Here is a 22,460-nt window from a genome sequence, read left to right on the forward strand (position 1 = left end):
ACTTGAGCAGAGAGGGGTCATATCCTACACAGCTGCATATACTCCTCAACCAGGGTGAAGCTCTGCCTGCCTGCCACTCACTGAGTCCCTCCTGGAAAACACTGGCAGGAGTTTAGCAGCGCTCAGAAGCATGGAAGTAACCAAAGGAGAGGACCTCTCGGCTGAACAGGCTGCGTCTTTGTTTGGGACACCAGAGCTGGAGAGTCAAAGGACAAACCCTGAACGGGGAAAGAAGAACCACTGTAAAATCATTACTGGGGTACGTTTAATAGAGCTAATACATAGGCTACCTATAGCCTACCTATACCTCTGACCACTCTTACACTACAAACTATAATTAAGTAATAAATAAGTAGGCTATTTACTTTCATACTCTTACAGTAAAATATCTCAGCTGATTTGTTTGGAAAAACGTGTTTTTTTAATCACAAGTTGGGTCTTGCTGCACCTTTAACTATCTAATCAAAAACAACGTTATAGCGTGCCTGCGTGATGCTCGATATACTTTATATAGTGAAATAAATGTTATATGTGTCTTTCAAAAGCCTAGTAACATAGTAACACTACAGTATAAAGCCCGTGGGACCGTATCTATATACTTGAAATGTGTTCATGAACCCTGATTTTGAGTCTAGTGACTTTTAAAGCTGGATCGATTGGTCGATATAAACAAACTATAAACAAACTAGAAATATCTGCAGCAACTTTGACAATCAAAGTTTTTGGGGATTTGCTGCTTTTCTTTATGAAATATGATTGTAAACTGCATGGGTGGAGCAAAGCAGATTTCACTGGATGCTTTTTCACATTTTTTGTCATTTCATAGACTAAATGATTTGTCAAGTAATACCAAATTAATCCATAATTAGTTTTAGCCCTAGTGACTGTATCTGATCATTAGTCATTAATCATCAGGAATCAAAAAGACACACAGCCTCTACATTTCTACGCTGTTTACTCCAAGTGGAATTAAGCCACAGCTGTCAAACAGTGCTGCCAGTATGAATGTGCAAACCAAATGTTTTCACTCAAGTGCAAAAAGACAGATGCCAGAAGTGTCTCTGCAGGTGAAGATGATAGTGTAAAGCAGGACTGGACCTGTTAATTTGAAACTTTGGTGCAGTCAGAAAGTCAGAGAGAGCTATGCAATAGTGCACTACTTTTTGTGGGTGTTTGAGGGGTTTTGTGTGTGTGTGTGTGTGTGTGTGTGTGTGTGTGTGTGTGTGTGTGTGTGTGTGGGGGGGGGGGCGGCACAGGCAGTAAACAAGAAGTGTTTTGTTTTTATTGAAGAATGTCAGCAGAACTTTAGTTTTAGAGCTGCAACTAACAATAATTTACATTACCAACTAATCTGTTGATTATTTTCTTGATTGATTAATTAATTGTGTAATCGTTTGGTTTATAAAATGTCTAAAAGATGTCGAAACAATGAAAACAAACAAAAAAAATATATATATACAATATATACACAATATATATATATAACCTAGACCACAAGGTGTTATCCTCAAATAGCTTGATTTGTGCAAGCAACAATTTAAAACCCCAAAATATTAAATGTGTTCTAATCTAAGAACAAGAATAGCAACAAATTCACTGTCACTTTAAGGTTTTGGGGTAAACGTGTCCACCATACAGCATGTGTACTGTACACAACATCCTGTTTATCTTGTTGTTAGGATTTTAAAGGCAAACAAGTCAGTATTTTTACTAACTGCCTCTATCTATACATGACCTGGATATGAATTTTCTTGGACAGTTGAATGAGTTTCTGAATTGTATTCTTGTCAAAGATAAATAGTCTCAAAGACAACAGCAGCCTTTATTGTCCACATCTCCTTGATGCATTAAGACCAACATAACAAAAACCACACATACTCTACAGAGAAACTAAATCTGGGATACAATTGACATAAAGACCAAAACCATAATTGAAAGAATAGCAAAGAGAAATGTCATTATATGCATTAGACACTGCCTTTATATAGCTGTGGTCAGGGTTTTTAAATCAGAAAAATATGAGTTTTCTTTTTTCCAGTAAAAGAATTAAATGCATTGATATTTTTTGGCCAAATGGCACATTTTAAGTGAAGTATGTAGCTGTATACACACTAATCTTCCTCATCACTGAAATATAAACTGTACAGTCAGATATCATCTGACATTAAACACACCTTATAAACTATTTACTAACAAACTCCAGCTAAAACCACAGGCGCTAGTTTTTCCATCTGCCGTGGCAATGTCTAAACAATAATATACTTTGTCCTGTCAAGCATCAGCCACTGTACAGCTGTTAGTAATTGTGATATTGGTACTTGTTACACTGTGGTGTTATATAAGGTCTCGCAAAAGGATGATTGCAACATTTTTTTTTTTTTTTTTAAATATGAACTTACTCAGGAAAGAATCTTGCGTCTTTTCTTTGACGTAACATTTTTCTGCTGCAAGAATTCCACTTCATAGGAGTCATACAATGTCACTTATGTCACTGTATCCTCACAAGTCACAGGAATCATTAAAGTTTATTTCTAGGGGTAAAGCTTATTTATCATGTCCCCAGTATTGACATTTGTTTTTACTTAACATGTGGAATATGAATCCTCCCTTATTTGCAAACAAGCGTATCTCTGTTTTATTTCCAAAACTAAAGCTAAATAATACACATAAATCCAACAGAAGCTCACTTGTAGGAGGATGATTAAACCATGTTAATATGTAACAGGGAACAAGTTAAAGTAATAATCTCAAGATTTTCATTTAATTTAATGTCTGTTCAGTCACGAGGGAAAATCACAAGCAGAGCACAGTTTGTGACACGTTAAACATCTCCAGAAAAAAGAAAGACGATGAAACTTCAAAAACACACTTGCAATTACCGCTTATCACCAAAGAGAATGAAACCTTTTTTTTACTCTAAAATGAGGATTACTCATTAGTTTCATGCTTGTGTCTTCATGCGGACTTTGTTGTGCTGTCGCAGTTTGATTTGGATTCCCAACAGTCTAATCAGGTCTTTACTGGACAATGGAGACAAAACTGAAGGTAGTTTCAGTGTCAGACAACAAGTAGGTTTCCACCAGACAGACTGTTTACTTTCACAACCCACAAAGACCACGTCTTTCCCAAGGAGACCATGCAATCCAGGTCTCTCTCTTTCTCCCTCTCTCTTTACCTATAGTTGGAGAAAATAAGTGCACATAGCCAGACACCACGCACACATAGCAGCATACCCGTCTAGGAATTCTTGGCTATGTGGATCACACTATTTGGATTGCGCCTGGGGTGATGATTCCCACAATCCTGCTTTTGAGACTGTGCATGACTACAGCTTTTACAATGAATAAATTAAAGGGCATAGTGGAGTACAGCATGAAAATTTATAATCTAGTGTTGAATCGTAGGGTTGTATTCATCTCAAAACAAGTAAAAAAAATTGGCCCAACTTCAAGTTACAGTCTTGAAGATCTCTGTTTCATTCTCTTTGGTGATAAGCGGTAATTGCAAGTGTGTTTTTGAAGTTTCATCGTCTTTCTTTTTTCTTTTTTCTGGAGATGTTTAACGTGTCACAAACTGTGCTCTGCTTGTGATTTTCCCTCGTGACATTAAATTAAATGAAAATCTTGAGATTATTACTTTAACCTGTTCCCTGTTACATATTAACATGGTTTAATCATCCTCCTACAAGTGAGCTTCTGTTGGATTTATGTGTATTATTCAGCTTTAGTTTTGAAAACAAAACAGAGATACGCTTGTTTGCAAATAAGGGAGGATTCATATTCCACATGTTAAGTAAAAACAAATGTCAATACTGGGGACATGATAAATAAGCTTTACCCCTAGAAATAAACAGTGACATAAGTGACATTGTATGACTCCTATGAGGAAGTGGAATTCTTGCAGCAGAAAAATGTTACGTTAAGATTCTTTCCTGAGTAAGTTCATATTTTTGTAAAGAGATGGGGAGAGGATGATGTCATTGTCATGTGATGAGCAAGCATTGCAGTTCCCCTTTTTTAGCAGAAGCTCCCAGCCTATTGGTCAGTCCCAAGAAAAACCTGAAGGGTGGTTAAAGGGATACAAGACACAAATCATATACCATGGAGCAATGATAAGGCTGCTGAACACCCACCTCTCTAAATTAACTGATTCAGACTTCTTTGAAACGACCCTCTACAGTAATTACAAAATCCCTCGCCCAAAGTAAACAGCCATCTCTGGGCAGATATGAGCCAAGATAAAGAAGCACCAAGGCCTACGTCCTCCTTTGAGTTTTTAATTATAGATGGCCAAGACCAACATTTTGACAGTTGGAGATGGTGTATGGGGAATGGTGGAAATGATTAGCTTACACCGGGCAGGGTAAAATAAATAAATAACAAGCCCATCTCCACTTAGCACTGCAAGACTCTTATCTTATCTTGTATAAAGATTGAAGTCTCACAAAAAAAAGTAAAGAATGAATCAAAAAATGGACAAATAAAGTAAATACGACTAAAGGTCTGCAGCCACGTTAGCAGCTTTGTGAGGCTGTGAGCCACAGGGTTGCTTGGAGCTGAATGCTAACAGCAGCATGCAAACATGCATGCTAACATGCTGATGTTTAGAGGGTGATGTTGACCATGTTCACCATCTTAGTTTGGCATGTTAGCATTTGCTAATTTCCACAAAGCACAGAGTAAAGCTGATGATGATGGGAATTACAGTTTGATAGGTATTTGGTCGTAAACCAAAGTAGGTGAAAAGTCAGGGGATCACAGTAGAATTCCTCCTGAGGGAAACATGAATGTCAATCCATCCAATAGTTGTGAAGACATTTCAGTAAAACCACAAATGTAACCCCATGGTGGTGCTGGAGTCAGTGGGATTCCTCCTCTGGGGATCATGAATGTTTGTAATGCCAATCCATCCAATAGTTGTTGAGATATTTCAGTCTGGACCAAAGTGGTGGACTGAACAACCAACATTGTCTAGAGCCAACACTTTTGTTTATGATTCCTCAAAATGTCCTGATTTATGGCTTCTCCCAAGGAGCCAGAAGTCAGTTTTATTATGGTCACAAGGCATGTAGCTGACACTAGATTGTGTCTAGAGTGCCAGTAGAAGAAGCTTTTTGCCAAGGCTGTTTTCACCACAGTATTATTCAAAATATCATGCAGACATTTAAATATTGTTGTTCAGTTTTCACTTATAGTGTGTAGGTAGTCAAGCTCTCAGGGAAAAAAGTGGTCCATCACCATATGTAACAATAGCACATTATTTAAAGAACATAGTTTATCATTATTCAACAGTGTTTGACTTTGTGCAGTTTTAGCTCTTCTTTTTTTTGCCTTCTACTCTGCGAAGAGCCAAGAGTTCAATGAAATGTTTGTTGACAGCTCAGCTGCATGTGATATATGAATGTTATCTTCACTAACTTTAACAAACATCCTGACGTTTGTTATCTGGATTTTAGGTTCTGCTGCTGTGCTTATTGGTGGTCATCTTGGCTGTGGCGTTGTCTCTGAGAAAGAGCAGTGATGGGAAAGGTAGGCACTGATGATTTTAAATGTGCATTTCCACACCTTGTGTTTTGGGGGTTTTTCACGTTTTAATTACAATAAAGTTGGCAAAGTAGAACATATTAAATGTTAATAACATACTATATGTTCTGACTGAGCTTTATGTGAGTCATGGTCTTCACTCCACAACACAGAGAGTAAATGAAAATACTTTGGCTGCAACAAGAGAGGCAGATAGACAGAAATAACCATCTCAGGTTACATTTTTGGAGCACTTACTCAGTAAAGGCTGATGAAAATACATACTACAAGTGGCCACTGCATCCTGCCACTGTGAGGCTACAAACCTGCTGTCTGGGAGTGTACCTATAGTAGAGCCTGCTAACTGTAGATCCCTCAGAAACTCTAAACTGGAAGTATTTACAGCAGCAGTGAAGGAGGGTCAAGTTACCAACCAGTCGGTGAGGTGAAAGTTACCTCCTGAGACTGCATATGATTTGACAGGATATGTTTCTGTCAGGGTGTTGCGATCCAAGAATTTTTTTTTGCCCACTTTGTAAAACACGTCATAAAAACACATTTAAACGAGACAGGAATGTTCACCCGAGGTTGGCATTTTTTCTGCAGCTATAGATTCCCTCTATTATAGACGTGGGCAGTGGTGTCAGTATGCTCTTTGTTGCAAACCACTGTGCCAAAACAACCTTCTTCCATTTCGGAGGCAGCATGGTGACTGTGGGCAACTGTCTCCAGCCCTGGGCGGGGTGCTCTCTCTGCTGTGGCATTTCCCTTTAACTTATATTTCCCACCCAGCTAACATGAAAGCCATGTGGGAAGAATAAATCTTGACTTTGCACTCATTCCGACTCTTTTTGGATCGTTTTTCACATATATTATATGCAGCTTTGTTGGAACCTCTATATCTTCCGTAATGCTGCTTTCTTGGTAAGGCCTTGGAAGCAGATTAAAAGTAATAAAAATAACCAGGGACTCTACTTCTTCCGAGAGGCTGACAGTACACACAGTGTGTAGTATGAAATGCTTAGAGCTGGGTTTTGCCGTAGATTACAGACCACAGCAACTTGTCTCCTGAGACAGAGCATCCCCGTGTTCAGTCCAAACCACACTCCTGGCCAGGAGAGGCAGTGAGGATGGGCTTTCTCACCGACATGCTAAGACTCCCTCCGTCATGTGTCCAGTCAGCAGCAGACTTGACAGATTGTATTGGGAGTACAGTTCCTCAAAGCTTCCTGCTTAGAGCCACCTTCTCTGTGGGAATGTCCTTTAGCAAAACATAGTTTGTTTCCAAAAACAACAGATGATTTATTTGTATCAGGTTTGGGTTACAAGTGCTTGACATATACTTGACTTACTTTCAAATCACACTTTATTGCCACACCAACATGAGACGCACTCGGTCCAGTATGGTTTTATATGATGGGAGGGGTTAACTAGCCAAAATAACGTTTGAGCGAGTGATTGAGAGATTCATCACTCTACTCTGCAGGCTGACACAGTTAGCAACTAGCTGGTGAACATAGTGGATCATTTAGCAGCTAAGGAAGCAAATATTTCCTTTAGGAGTTGGTAAAGAGCTAAAAGAAGAGTAAATATTTTATTTACAGTAAATGTGTCAGATGGTCAGAAACATGACTCCAAATAAGTGCTAATGTTGCACTATGTCTGCTAGATGTGTAAATAGACAACTGTTTGCCAAAGTATTCTACATAACACATCAATTTTGTGTTTACTGCCCTGTAGTTCCCTCAGATTAAGTAAAATAAAGGTTGTGATGTCTCTTGTTTCACGTGCATGTGTGGCCTTAAAATATAAAGATTATGTGGTCACGAGTTAAGTGATCACAGCTCTTTTAGACAGCTGTTTTTTTTTCCTCCCTGATGGTTTCTATTATATGAAAACACATGCTGTCCAGCACACAAATCTCATTTAAAAATGTGATGGTTTAGTAATTAGTCTTTGTTGAGAACGGAGCCTGTGCTGTTATTCATTAATGCCTTTACGCAACATGTTCATGTGGTTCATAGAATTGTGCCTTCTACTAGCTCCAAAGAAATATTTCACTAGCCAAACACAGGGAACATTCAGTCTTTTCTGTCTTTAGTCATCTCATGAATGTGTAGATGACATCTGCATTTCTACTTTCACATCCTCTTGGCACTTGGCATACTAAATGGCACTGAAATGACTCAATAATCCCATTTAATTTGATATTAAAGGCCCCGAAAACACTTTTTCTCCATCAGCTTCTTACCAGGAATAATGTGATCCTACATGTAGACAAGATCTTCTGCCAAAGAAAAAAACAGTGCTGGTTTGACATGAGAGATTTTTGTTTCTCTGTTTTTGTCTTTGCTATTTTGAAGTGGGTTCAGTTGGAAAAAAATTTAGGATGTGTATTTGTCACAGTTTGACAAACTGGGTCAAACCACACCCACACAGTCCTGATGAAGTAGATTAAACCGTTTAACAGGTTAAGTTGTATTAACACAGAGCAGTTAATGCAGTAGACAAATCAAGTTTACATTAGTAGTCATTCCTAAAAATCATTAGTAAACAAATTATTGTTGTCTAAAAAATACTAATAAATAATAATAAAATAATAAAGCTAATTAAGACTATGAGCTCCACACAACTCTCTCTGTATTTCTCAGTATGTCTTTGTTCAGAAGATTGTGGCGTCAGTGACTTTCACGTGCAGAAACTCAAGTGAAGATAGTTACCGCTTCTGAAGAGTCCATCATGTTTTTTTAATCTTCCGTGTTCTACTTGGCTACGGGTGGTGCTCGATCACGGAGGGCTTGTATCATGTGGACGCACCGACAGTGTTGTTGTCTTTACTTAGAATTCCTCATGGGGGAGACAGGAACTTCGCAATACAGCTTTAAGTTTAACATGCAGAGAAACATTACAAATCTAAAACTTTCGATTACTTATCACTACTAAAGAAATAATTTGTTTATATAATTATAGTTTATTTTCCTTTATGATAGTATACCTTTAAGAATATAGCATTCAATACATTAATTCCCAATAAAACAGAATGGAAATCAATCACCATAAAACATCTAAATATTTCATTGTGTTGTGCTGCATGAAAAGTTTAACTTAGGAGAGCACAACACTGATTTCTAACCTACATACTGTATATTTAACACATTTTCACTGCCCAGATCCCATCAGTCCCCGCCTCCCGGTCTCGGTCATGGTGCAACATTAAATGTAGATAAACATGAACACTAAATCAACTATACAAAACTAAAACCCAGATAACATAAATATACAACAAACATTAACAGAACATTATAAAAAAACACACTTTAACTAGGACAGAAACTGTTCAGAACATATATTTTTTCCCATGAGCCTTTGCACCGCTTCGGCGCAGAATAGCTCAAACAGCCTCACCCCTCCCATACAGTAACCAAACATCCTTGGCATAGACTTTAAAAGATCCTTAGTTATCTCTGCTTAATATGATATGTGCACTTCATACTTAAGCTGATTATTACAAACAACTAATGTGGTTTAGTAATGAATATGTTTTTTTAACAAAACATGAAAGAAAAAACTAAAAAGCTACTATTACAACTAAATCTGGGTTAACAGTGTAAGCTAGAAAAAGGCAGACAGACTTAATCAGTTCAGGATACACTTAAAGTCTCATGATGAAGTAAAATAGTTTCTGGGCAGTCAAAATGGCATACAGAACAGCAGGAACTTCATCGGTGAACAGGAAAGAGAATAATAGGATAAAATGAGACTAAATCTGTTAGGTAATTACGCCAAATCGGCCCTTTCTAACTGTGACGAAATAGGCAAGATTCTGAGCTTCAGTACACATGTTGACCCCCTGACTGTGGCAGCTGCCGCGTCAAAAGCAGAACCGCAGTCCCAGTTTGCTGCCACATTGTGTTAGCATATCAAGCCTGATAAACGGCCACAGGTAAACAACATTGTAGATTAACACAATGTATTCCTTTGGAAATGATTGTTGCATATTTAGTAATGAATATTTAATGTTCTAAAACACTATCTTTCAAACAGTCTGGTTCATTAGTCTTTTTTAAGTTATTTGGTGTTCCATGGCATTAAGTACTGTGTTGCTGTACAGTCACATTTACAGAAAAATATACTGTATGCAACTGGAAAAACAGTTGTTTTTTTTAACAGACAACACTCCTCTTTTCCAGCAGACGGTGAGCTCTGGCTGCAGGAGGCAGACGAGGAAATTCAACTGTCACAATGTCCACCTGGGTAATACAATACTCTTGTTCTGCTGTTGAAATGTGAGAACTGATGTGGTTTTAATAGAAAACAATTCCTCAAATCTCTGCTGGCCTAGTTTGGATTGCAATAGCTCCTCACTTTCTCTGCACAATATCTTTCAGCATGTTTTAGTGCTGAGAATGAAGCTTTTCAGCTGTAACTCCCACACTCTTCCTGAGTCGAGCCCATTGTTCCTAATAGGCTTTTCTTAGTGAGACTTCTTTTAGAAGTGTGTAAATAACCAAAACACATGCTTCTTGATTCTTTTTTATGACGGTATTGGCTTTGTGGGAAAAAGTAACTTGTCTCTATGGAAACCAAGCTAATGACTATGAGTAATCAGGCATGTGTTGGTGAGTGATCTGTGTGTGTGTGTGTGTGTGTGTGTGTGTGTGTGTGTGTGTGTGTGTGTGTGTGTGTGTGTGTGTGTGTGAGTGTGAGTGAGTGCATGAGTGTATGGTCACAAGGGTGTGTGTTTCTGCTTCGGTAAGGGAGTAACCCCAGACAGACTCATTAGACTATGGAAAAGAAAACCTGTGGCTCCAAATAAGCTATTTTTGGTTTCAAAGCAACACTATGTAACTGTTCCCTCTTTGGTCCCCCTACAGGTTGTCTCATTGGAACTACAGCCACGCGAGCTGTAGTTCCAATGAGACAACCTGTAGGGGACCAAAGTGGGAAAAGTTACATAGTGTTGCTTTAAAATACAAATGAATGTTGTCTGTATTTTTCATATCAAAGTCGCTCCATTCTTTTGGGTTTGTTTATATTGTTTCTGTTGACAAACCACACTTTTATTTTAATGTGTGGTTTGGCCTTTACACGCAGAGAGGAAGCTCCTCTGGAATGTGCTGATTGCAAACATTTTTTTACATTAATTATTTTCCAAATTATTGTAATGGTAAATGGTAAATGAAAAAGGAAAAGCAAATGGAAAATCGAATGGCTCGTCCAATTTCCTGATTAGAACTTGGATTGTTTATTCAGTTATTTATTGATCCTTTAATCACTGCATTTTCAAATTGATTTAAAAAAAAAATAAGAAAAAAAGTAAACCCCTTTTTATTTTGACCAAAATTATTTAGGCTACTTTATTTACTTACTATATTAATTTATAAAATTAATATATTGATAGCTGTATGACTAATCACAGTTAAAGAAGCAATAACATGAAACTCTTGCAGACAATGAAATTAATGCAGTGCTCCCAGTGATGTGGGAAGAGGGACCATGCCTCACTTCAGAGAACAAAAGAATCTGCAGAGACCAAGAAAAGTCTCTTAGTCCTTGATTTATCATCAGTAAAATGACATTTCTCTTCCTATTCACCTCCTCTGTTTGTCCGTTGCCTGCTCAGTCAAAGAGCTGCTTTGTACTCTTTCTACACAGACCCTCTGTACAACACTACTGCTACATTACTGGTGCCAAAGATATCCCTGTCTCCTGCTGAGTAATTATTCCATTTCCCATTCACAAACCCACCTCAGTGTCCACTTAAAGCATCACTCTTTCTTGCTGTCTTCAAACCCAGTTTCTCCAGGCCTCCTCTCATCCTGGTGTCCTTGGACGGTTTTAGGGCTAAGTACCTGAAAGATCACGGCAGCCACCTTCCTGTCATCAACAAGTTACGTAAGTCACCAACATCGTTGACTCAACAGCTCTTCATGGTTTACTGAGCATCCTCAGTGACTGAACGTTACTGTGTTGCAGGTAACCATGGAACAACAACACCGTACATGAGGCCTGTTTATCCCACAAAGACCTTTCCCAATCACTACAGCATTGTGACTGTAAGTCTTTTTTGGTCAGGTCACAGAGTCAGAGGGTTGATTCATTGGACAGATTGTTTTGTCTTACTTGTTTTGTCAGTGGTGGAAGAAGAAGTCCTGCATTTAAAACATGGGTGTTTTCAGCAAGATGTTCTTATTGTAAAGTATCAAAGAGTACTTGCTCTACAGAAAAATGGCCCCTGTGACTGATATACTGTATATTATAATATTCGGTTGATATTTTGTAGTTTAGATTGATGCAACAATCCATCAGTAGCATTTTACTGTTTTAGCTGTTTTAAATGAAGCTAGTTTAAACTACTTAGCCAAGTTATTTATGCCGTGTTTACACTGTATGGTACAGCTCTGCTTGACTCACTTTTGGGTACCAGTACTTTTCTCTTGAGATAATTAATTGGGCATGAAAGAAGAAGAAAAAAGTTCTGTGAAACTAATTTGTAATCATTGTTTGTAATATTCTACCATCTTTGCTTTGGAGTTTTCTATCTTTGGGTCTCGAACAGTTATTTAAACAAAACCATCTGAGAAGTTTAGAGGAGAAATGTCTCTTTGGTGGTTCTACTAACATAGCCTACAGTAAATATCTAAAACGTAACCCCGAGTAGACACTGCTTTTTTACAAGCCAAAAAAAGGTTGGAAACTACTAGTTAGACTTTAACAATGTATTGAATTTCATCAGCTTATTTGTTTTTTTATGTGAAAAATGTTACCTGAAAAGTAAAGCTGTCAAATCAATATAGTAGGGTAAAAAGTACAATATTTCCCGCTGTAAAATATCTTTAAAATTCTTCTTGAGTAAATGTACTTCCTTATTTTCCACCACTGCTGTCAGTGTACCGCACTTCAACAGTGACATTTTGAGCTTTTCTCTGCGGTTGTAGAGTCAGTGTCTCTCTCTTCACAGTAGAATAGAGGTTACTGGGGAGGCTTAATGGCTTAAATGCGCTTGTGGAGAGGAGCAGCAGCAGGACCGAGGGGCTTACAGAGTGTCTTTCACTTCTCTTGGTTGAAAACAGACCCTGCAATCACAATAAACTGCTATGGCCACCAGTAATATTTAGGTAGGAAAGACTGGAGAGAGGAGGTAATCACTTTAAATCCCTGTAGCCACAGAATCAAAACAGTTCACCTCGACTGTGTTTTTATCTGCAGGGTCTTTATCCAGAGTCTCATGGGATTGTGGACAACAAGATGTACGATGTGAGCCAAAACACTTTCTTCAGCTTGAAAACTGAAGAGAAATTCAACGCAAAATGGTATCAAGGAGAGCCGGTAAGTGAATCTGTGAGACCACGATATTGTGCACAAAGTAAATTCACTGTACAGTAAATATTAGTCTAGAAAAAGCCAAATCTGTGACCTAAAAATCACCAAATTAGGAAAATGTTGTTTTCGCTGAGCAAGGCCACAGCAGGGCAGTTCTGACCTATCAAAAATATTTTCTTTACACATCGAAAGAGCCAGACAGTATTGTTCTGTAACATGTAAAAGTTAACACACCCTGATTTTGTGGGGAAACCTGACATGAATCAAGAGGAGGCACTTGTCTTGCAGAAGCATTGTGCTCAGATCGTGCTGTAATTTGCTGTCTGCAAACAGCATTTTTTCATAGCTTGATATAATTATAGATTCTGCTTGTGCTAAATGACAGCTTGTTAGGGCTGCGAGTTGTGCTTGTTTTGACGCTTTGTGGTTCCTGTTCAAATGGGAGGTCTCTTAAATCTCATTCCTCAACTGTGTGACAGGCTGCTCCTCCTGAAAATACACCATGCAGTAGTCAAATGACTTTCCAGGAGTGATGGAGAAATAGATGAACGATGACTCCTATAGAATGAATTCTTTCACAATGAACCATTTAGCAAAACATGTTTACAAGCCTGCTGCATAAACAAAACACTTCTAACTGCAGATCAGTCTGATAGGTGTCGATTTGACATAAAAATATGCAGTTAGATTTCCATCAGTCTTCTGGGCTGTGAGTGATTACACTTTCATCCTAATGGACTAAACACTGCTGCTGTGATGCACTGAGATGAATGAATGAGGTATTCGTCTACTACAGCTTAGTCTGTCTGAATTATTCATGAACCTAGATGACACACTCATCTTTCTCCTTATGATCCTTTCTTTTCTTTTGTCCCCGCTCATCTCATCTCCTCTCCTCTACTTTAATCTCCTTTCCTCTCATCTTGTTTCCTTTCCTTCTCTTTCCTTTCTTTACTTTTGTCTCCTCTCATCTCCTCTCCATTCCCCTTTCATTTTTTCCCCTTTCAACTCCTCTCCTCCTCTCCTTTCCTCTACTCTCCTCCGCTCTCCTCCTCTCTTTTTCTCTCCTCTCCTCTCCTCTCCTCCTCTCAGGTCTGGCTCACTGCCATGCGTCAGAAACTGAAAGCAGGAACCTTTTTCTGGCCTGGCTCAGATGTAAGAATCAATGGCACCTTCCCAGACCTCTACAAGTTGTATGACAAGTAAGAGTGATGCCATTACATTACATACATTTAAATTCATGACAAGAACATTACCTAATGGCATACTATAGTGGTGTATTACAGTTATGAGTTCATAAATCACATGGAGCCTTTTGTGTGCACAGGAGCATTACATTTGAGCAGAGAGTGTCAACGCTGTTTGAATGGCTCAGTTTACCTCAGGGAGAAAGGTATCACATGTTCTTCATTATCATTAAAAATGTTGTGAGCCACCATCTAAAATCACACTTAACTGTTGCCTTTGTGATTTTAGACCTGACTTCTACACTTTGTACCTGGACGAACCTGACTCATCTGGACATCAGTATGGGCCAGCGAGCAGCCAGGTCAGTCCGTCACTGAAGCAACAACAAATCACGAGAAAGTCCAAACTTTGAAACTGTAGCGGGACAAAATCTTTCAGGTCCACTTTTCCAGAGCTTTCAGTTGCATCTTGCGGTCTTCATGGAGTTTGCTTTGTTGTCATACTGTAGAGATGGCTCAGTCGTCATCACATGACCTACAATAAATGCGGATCTTCAGTCATGTGATGGTCTTATTGTATATGTGAGGGAAGGATTGTCATATACTCGACCCACAGAAGAAGACTGTGAGATGCAGTTGAAAGATCTGGAAAAATATTTTGTCAAAGTGAAATTCTGGTTGTGGAGCTATGTGATATTTGACTGGGGCTGCAACAAACAACTATTTTTTTTCGTTATTGATTACTGCTGATTATTTTCAACAGGTTAATCTATAAAATGTCAGAACATTTTGACAATTGCTTGTTACATTACCACATGGCCAAGGTGATGTCTTCGAATTGCTTATTTCATTCGACCACCAGTCCAAAGCACAAAGATATTCAGTTAACTATCACATGAGACAAAGAAAAGTTGCAAATCTTCACATTTTAGAGGCTGAAACTAGCTCATGTTTGGCATTTCTGCTTGAAAAATGTGTTAAATGTGCCAATTAGTTAGTTCTGTTGATCCACTTTGTCTAATAGTTCCATCTCCATATATCATATATAACCATTCAAAGAAAAATCTATAGGGAACTAATTGTAATGTAATGACGACTAATCATTTTGAATGATAGTTAAAGATTGTGTTAAAAAAATAATGTTTACTATCTAATACTTGGACGTGGAAAACTGGAACCAGTTTTGTTGTTTTAAGTATTTTTATTTTTCATACAGCATCTTACCTTCATTCTAAATGTTAAACGAATCCCCATTTAATAAAAAAAGGTTATGAACCATGCTGCCACCACCGTTTTAATCCTTTATATTTGCTAATCATTTATTTGCAAAAGCATATTGTTCTTGACATGATAGACTCTCCTGCTGCAGTAACATGTTAACTCTATTAAAGCTTTAAATGCTGTTGTGCTTTCAGGTCGTTCAGGCCTTGGGAAATGTGGACAGGATTTTGGGCATGCTGATGGATGGCCTGACACAGAAAGACCTGCACCGCTGTGTCAACATTATAATCATATCAGACCACGGTGAGATGACTGCACAGCCTGCACCCGGTTGTGGTACAGTTGACAGTGTCATTATATAGAGAGTAAGGTGACAAAACAATCAATAATTCTGGTAAAATTTCATAAAAACAAATCTGTAACAGTACAATGAGAAAGAAATGTACACTTTTAAGCAATTTAGAGGAATTGGTTTTGTCTGTCTTTTTCTATGTCTTTTATTTAAAGCTGTGCATTTGCTCAAAAACAAACTTGTTGCATCCCTCCTAAATCTCTGTGGTTTCACAGTAGTAGTCGTCTTAGAGCCTGTGTGCCACTGATGGGGGACTTTAGCGTCTCAGTGTCCTCTTCAAATGTTTGACTTGGTTGAGTCATTGCACCTGTTACAGGAGAGAACTACAGGTCGGTGCCAGAGAGAAATCTAATGAAAAATGAGTCTATCTGAGAGTAAACTGGGAAAAAGTGTTCTCAGTGGTATGTTAGGAGGATATTTTGTGACGAGAAGTTTCTCTAGAAATCTGGAGACCATATGTTTAGTCTTGTAATTAGGTATATTAACGATCATTGCGCGGAAGTGGCTCAGGGCGATGCCCAGCTATCCTCATCAAAGACATCATTTCCAAGAGAAGATATTCATTTTGACTTGTGGTGCTAGTTATTAGTCTGCAGCTCATCATCAAGGACAAGGTCATGTCACACTCAAAATATGCCAACAAACTAAAAAAAACACTACACAAATATAAATCTATTAACGTGCTGTAAATTTTAAGGGTTGCGAAACCGTTACAAATTACAAAGTAGTGCCTTTCTGACAAGATAAACTTTAGTGCCCCTATACAGGGGAAGAACATTTAAGCTAAAAAAAAACAAGAGAAATCCTACGCATAGTCATAGATTTTTTACATTTTTTTATAAAGTTTAGTAACATTGCACAAACTTCACACATTTCATGCTATCATAGCTACATTTGTAAAGTATTTACAAATTCAAACATACATATTCACCATTCATAAAAGAAACTGATGACAAATTTATATTTTATCTTCTTTTTTTTACAGGCATGGAGGAGGCTTCATGTGAAAAGGCAGCATATGTGTCAACCTACCTGACCAAAACTGATGGCTTTGCTGTCATCCAAGGCCCGGCTGCTCGCATCAGACCCAGCCGCCTCCCAGAGGATTTCTTTTCTTGTGAGTTCCTGTCGATAACACCCACCTTCCCCTTCTTCCCAGCTTTGCATCATCACTTAGTGTCAGTTTTGTAACCAGTGTGGCTGGCCTTGTCCTGTGTTTCTCTCCTCAGTCGACTATGAGGGCCTGATGAAGAACCTGTCGGTATGTGAAGTATTCCAAAATGTGACTTTTGTATTGATAAGAAGAATGAAAAATTATCTGCTTGCGTGGCTTCACGTCAAACAATCCCATTCTCCTGCTGCTGTGTGGTGATTCTCCTCTGCTGTGTCTGTTCTGAAGTGCAGGACCCCTGACCAGCCAATGAGGCCCTACCTCAAAGAAAACCTCCCCAAAAGGTTTCACTTTGCCAACAACAAACGCATAGAGAGAGGACACCTCTATATGAAGCAGGGATGGCAGGCTGCACTGTAAGTCACTGATCGGTCCACTAAGTTTTGTGTCAGGTCATCAAACTGTGTCAAGAATGGAAGAAAGAAGACAAACTTATTTAAAGAGGTATAGTGTTGGGGAATAAACCTAACAAAAGGCATAGTTCAACCCAACATTGTGTCTTAATTAAATCCAGTTATTTAACACGCATTTTTTCAAACCACCAGACACTTCGTTTCGAGCTTGGAAATGTATTCTTGACCTTTGGGAATAGTATATCTTACAAAATAACACAAACATCTCCAAACAGCCCCTGTGTATATTTGCCTACATGCAGCCTGGAGAAGCATGTTTCAGCCTTAAGCTAACTCCATACACTGAAGAAGACCATTAGAAGTGGTTGAAAACTAAAAAAAACAACTAGTGGACCTTTTGAACTTTGAACTAGTTTTTTAACACACAGTCAGTTTACCTCCGGTCCTTCAAAAAGGCATTAAGAACATTCTCCAAACTGCTTACTGTAGCATAAAAACAGCCAAAAGGGCAAAAACCTAAGATGACCCAGCTGATAATTTATTGCACCAGATTACTACGTTACTTTATAAACAGAAAAATGTGTTGACTCTGTTTCCAACTTGTCTGTTTTTGGCTGTGAAACTATGTGACAAAAGGTGTTTTCAGCTGTTTGGCTACATGTTGCAAAAAGAAATTCCACTGACCCTGGTCATTGGGCATTAAAGTGAGGTAAAGTTAAACACAGCATGCGTGCTCAAGTGAAATAACCGCATTTTCATGATTGAATTAGTTGGAGAATTTGTAGTGCAGAATTGATGTAAAACTACATTTAATGAAATGGCAATCTTGAAATTTTAAGGACAAAGTTAGAAACCATGATGGCCTGAGAGACCTGAGAAACCTGAGATTCCTTTAGCTTTGTAAAAGCATAAAAAGTTGTTAAAGCTACATTGTGTAAGAATTTCTCCATCGCATTTTAACTCCAAACTTATTCCAAGAAGCACAACTTCGTCCGTGAGTGTTCCTTCCAGTGTAATAAGAGTTTTATGTTATTTTGGTACCATTTCATTGCTAACATCAGCTATCAGGTTCCCAAACATATGCAAGCTAATGTTAGTAAAGTATCAGTGCTATAGTTATTCTGTATATTGTACGAGATTAATAGTGTAAGGCAATGTTTACAGTTTAGGAGATGTGCAACAGAGATTTGTGTTTTTAATATATTTCTGTGAGCAGTATGAACAATCATGTCAATGAAATCAAAATTAGCTCTTAGTATCTCCATCGTTTACACGCAGCTGTTCTAGCTGTAGCTAGTCAGTGTTACAACTTCATTACGTGAGTTGTCTGCCAGGGAAATCACGACACATATGATTACATTTATGTTGCAAGGTAGACAATCCTTTTTCATCATTGACGCGAGGAAAAGTATCCTAGACGCCCTCCTTTGCACCCTATTGTATCTGGCATAGGGAGCCTCACTGAGCCTCTCTCACAATTCGTTGATTTCTTTTTAAGAAAACACGTTCACAGCTTACCATCATACCTTGGGGATACAACTGATGTTTTGAATTTGATTAATGATTGGAATTGTGAAAGCAATGATATGCTTGTGTCTTTGGATGTGCAAAGTCTTTATACATGCATACCCCACCACATAGGCCTACAAGCCATGTCGCATTACCTCGCTAAACGTCCCACTGATGTTTCTGCCTCCATCAGAATTTCTTGTAAATTTAGTCGAGATCATTCTATCTAATAATCTCTTTAAATATTCTGGCAAATTTTATTTACAACTTCAAGGGACTGCTATGGGGAGTGCTTTTGCACCCTCTTATGCCTGTTTGGTGATGGGTTTATGGGAAGAAAAATATATACACAATATTGAAAATAACCCCTTTCATTCCAAAATATCACTGTGGTGCAGATATATAGACGATGTTCTTTTAATATGGAAGGGTACACTTAATGAGCTAAATCATTTTTTGATTTATGTAAATTCTTCCACAGATTATTTGTCCTTTACTATGGAATGTAATAATCAGTCCATTGATTTCTTATATCTCACTATTTGTAAGGACGAAAATAATATTTTACAATCCACCATCTATCGCAAACCCCTTAGTAGGAATACCATGTTAAGAGCCGACAGCAATCACTCGTCTCATCTAGTCCGCAACATACGAGTGGGCCAGTTTTTGTGAGTCAGAAGAAATTGTAGCACCACAACAGATTTTATGTCAAAAGCAGCCCGTTTAGCGCACCGTTTTGAACAACAAGGATATGACAAATCTGATATTTTTTATATTTTTTATATTTTTATAAATGTGGTAACTGTGCGCAATGCTCTAACTCGACCAATGCGAAGGAATTTTCACATCCTCGCACTGGCAAGAAATACTCCATCTCTTCATTTATTAATTGTAACAGTACACATGTAGTGTACCTTCTAAAGTGTCCCTGTGGACTGGCGTATATAGGCCAAACAAAACGTCAACTCAAACTAAGAATATCTGAACATGAGACAGCTATTCGTACCCAGAATTTAACATATGCCATGGCGAGGCATTACAAGCAGGCCAATCATGGCTCCCCTGCATCACTGAGGTTTTGGGGAATTGAGAAAATCATACCCCCATCCAGGGGTGGTGATATCATTAATAAACTTCTATGCAGGGAAGCGTTCTGGATACATACACTCGGCACTTTAGAACCTCTAGGTTTAAATGAAGAATTTAATTTTAACTTGCTTCCTCTAAAGTCAAAATATGTATATAAAGTATGGTATTTAAGATGAATGAATGATGAATGTGAACATTTTATATTTGCTACGTATCAACATTGGTGTGTGGGCATTCGCCCTTTATTGACTGATTGAGTGTAACACCTTGGTTGAGATGGGTGTATCTTCAGGCAGCTAACACGCCCCCCCTTACGCACCTGTTGATGATTCTTATTAAGAGCTTCATTGCCCATTCTCTCCAAGGACTCTGATGAAGATGTAACTCTACATCGAAACGTTAGTCACTGTTTTGCACCTTAAGTAATAAAACCATCAAGTAAGAAGACATCTGTGTTGCACCGGCTATTATTTGTTACTTTATACCGTTTTTGTCCTGCCTTGGTTGCACCGGATTGTTGTGGTCTGCAGAAGCGCAGAGAACTTTCTCTTTTTTATCCTAGACGTTGTTCTAGCATTATGCACAACCATGCTATAGTTAGCCAAGCAAGTAGCAACTATAAAACTTTTAATTTACACAAATAGGCAGAATTACCTTTTGAGAATCCTTAAAATCCTTGCTCCTTATGAGCTCTTTCCATCTTGGAAAAGCCACTCCAATATTTACTTTTGGTCTTGTTGCTTTGCCTGTCGCGTTGTCGTTTTAATTCTCTTTTTGACTTCCTTGGCGACTCCGTTACATGTCCTCAAGAATAGGCATGATCCTCCATCTTCAACAGGCTTTCAAATCTGCTGGGAGTCACGAGTAATCTTCTCCCCCTCCCTGGCATTCGTCACGGTGCCACTGAGTGTAAAAGCGTGAAAGCCGGAGGTATGTCCCTCTTTGGCTAATGTATTTTAAAGATGGAGGCGCTACATGGCTGCCACCATTCGAGCGACTCGCTCGTATGTATTCTGAATGATTCTGAATGGCAGATTCTACGCGTACAAGAATACTTTGATAAGTTGGTGGAAGTAATTACACATGAATGAGCACATATTTGTGAAAGAACAAAGATTTTTTTTGCTAAGAATCGTCTCAAAAAATTACACAATGGAGCTTTAAATGTCGCACTTATGTAGCCAGAGTGCTGCTTTAATGTGCCAGATGTCTTCAGTGATGACAATTGTAATTTCATTGCATAGAATTAATATGAAATGCTTAAACACCCCTATTCACAGTATAAAGTAGTAGAGGAGACCAGAGCTGTTACAGTAACTGGAGCTGGCAAGTCTTACTGTATGTAAATTATAGTACAGTAGGTGTCATGGAAAAGAATGTGAATGTCTGGTGATAAAAAAAAATTTTGGCCACACAGAAGTTGAAGCATTTACAGTAATTAGTGTTGGCAATCATTTATAATGAATGAGGCATGGTAGAGGAGATGTACAACAACTCATTTGATGGATAGCAAACATGTAATCATGGAAAATTGTTTCAGGCTGAAGAATTCAATCAGTCCACTTTAATGCAGTTGCAGTGCGATGGGAGTGGGACTCACTCTTTAGGTTAAATAGAATTAAACTCGAAATTGAGCTTGAAAATAAAATGAAATACGTCAATAACTATCAGTGTTGTTTTCGTGACTTCCACCCTTCATTTCTGTCCGTCTTTGTGTTTTTTTTTTTTTTTATTCTAACTCGACAGTAACTCCCGGGAACTCAAGTACTGCACCGGGGGATTCCACGGCTCAGATAACCTCTTTACCAACATGCAGGTCAGAAGAAGGAAAGATGTGTTTGTGCGTCCACCAAGATAAATGTTTAGCACAATATCCTGTTTAGATTTTTTTTTTTTAACTAAAAAGGAAATGTGAAAACGTACTGACACACGAGGCCTGATAACTCCTATGAGCTGGTTTCGGTTCTGGTCTCTGTTTTTGTTCCAATGAATGAAAACAAAGTGAAACACAACAACAACAATATTGTGGAGCTCTAAAACTCTACTTGAGCACAGTAATTACACCTCTGAGAAGTTGCTCTCCACCTGCACATTATCTGCCTTGGATTGAGATTGTTTAATTTGACGATGTGTTTGTGTGTCTGCCTACCTTCATGTTAGTCACTACAACACGTCAGTGTATGTTTCCGGACGTGGTTTGCCCTGGAATTTGACCAGGTATAATTAGCTTACATGGTTGCTGACTTCTCTAAAGAAAAGTGCCTACACACAGCAGAGCAAAGTGTGCTTAAAATAGATTTTACTCACCTCCAAAACCCACCCAACCAGCATCTTTCCTAGAATTGAAATCCCTAATATACATTTTTAAGGTTATGTAAGGTCATTTTACAGCTTAAGTTCATTTCAAATATTTGCATGTGTTTGACATCTTTAAAGTTAAAATTAAGCTTTCCAAACATTTTTTTTGAGAGTACACTGTACTCTCTCATTTGTATTTAAAAATGTCTCCAAATAAATGCACGAATGTCAGTATGTTAATGTGTATCTACTTATTCCAGGCGATCTTCATTGGCTACGGTCCAGCATTTAAAGAAAACACTGTTGTGCCCCCTTTTGAAAACATTGAAATATATAACCTCATGTGTGGTAAGTGAACTGAACTGTATCCTCCTGTACTGCAGCTGCAGCACCGAATTAGTTCAACTTTTTGGGACATTAGCTCATTCACTT

At 38.3% G+C, this 22,460-nt stretch overlaps 1 protein-coding gene across 2 annotated transcripts in view; it reads left to right on the forward strand.

The window, feature by feature from the left end:
- enpp1 (ectonucleotide pyrophosphatase/phosphodiesterase 1) overlaps nucleotides 1-22,460 on the forward strand; it is a 33,720-nt gene continuing 11,260 nt past the window's right edge. Inside the window, exons 1-15 of one of the 2 annotated variants that reach the window (XM_078274709.1) lie at nucleotides 1-259; nucleotides 5,456-5,528; nucleotides 9,716-9,776; nucleotides 11,320-11,417; nucleotides 11,499-11,578; nucleotides 12,732-12,851; nucleotides 13,938-14,047; nucleotides 14,173-14,238; nucleotides 14,322-14,394; nucleotides 15,448-15,556; nucleotides 16,591-16,722; nucleotides 16,835-16,866; nucleotides 17,005-17,132; nucleotides 21,477-21,546; nucleotides 22,289-22,376. In XM_078274709.1, coding sequence (XP_078130835.1) covers nucleotides 131-259; nucleotides 5,456-5,528; nucleotides 9,716-9,776; nucleotides 11,320-11,417; nucleotides 11,499-11,578; nucleotides 12,732-12,851; nucleotides 13,938-14,047; nucleotides 14,173-14,238; nucleotides 14,322-14,394; nucleotides 15,448-15,556; nucleotides 16,591-16,722; nucleotides 16,835-16,866; nucleotides 17,005-17,132; nucleotides 21,477-21,546; nucleotides 22,289-22,376 — 1,369 coding nt within the window. In that variant the 5' untranslated portion in view covers nucleotides 1-130. Of the gene's footprint in view, nucleotides 260-5,455; nucleotides 5,529-9,712; nucleotides 9,777-11,319; nucleotides 11,418-11,498; nucleotides 11,579-12,731; nucleotides 12,852-13,937; nucleotides 14,048-14,172; nucleotides 14,239-14,321; nucleotides 14,395-15,447; nucleotides 15,557-16,590; nucleotides 16,723-16,834; nucleotides 16,867-17,004; nucleotides 17,133-21,476; nucleotides 21,547-22,288; nucleotides 22,377-22,460 lie in introns of both variants that reach the window. The other variant, XM_078274708.1, reaches the window with a different exon arrangement.

Source organism: Sander vitreus, chromosome 18 (assembly GCF_031162955.1).
Source record: "Sander vitreus isolate 19-12246 chromosome 18, sanVit1, whole genome shotgun sequence".
Classification (NCBI taxonomy): Eukaryota; Metazoa; Chordata; class Actinopteri; order Perciformes; family Percidae; genus Sander; species Sander vitreus.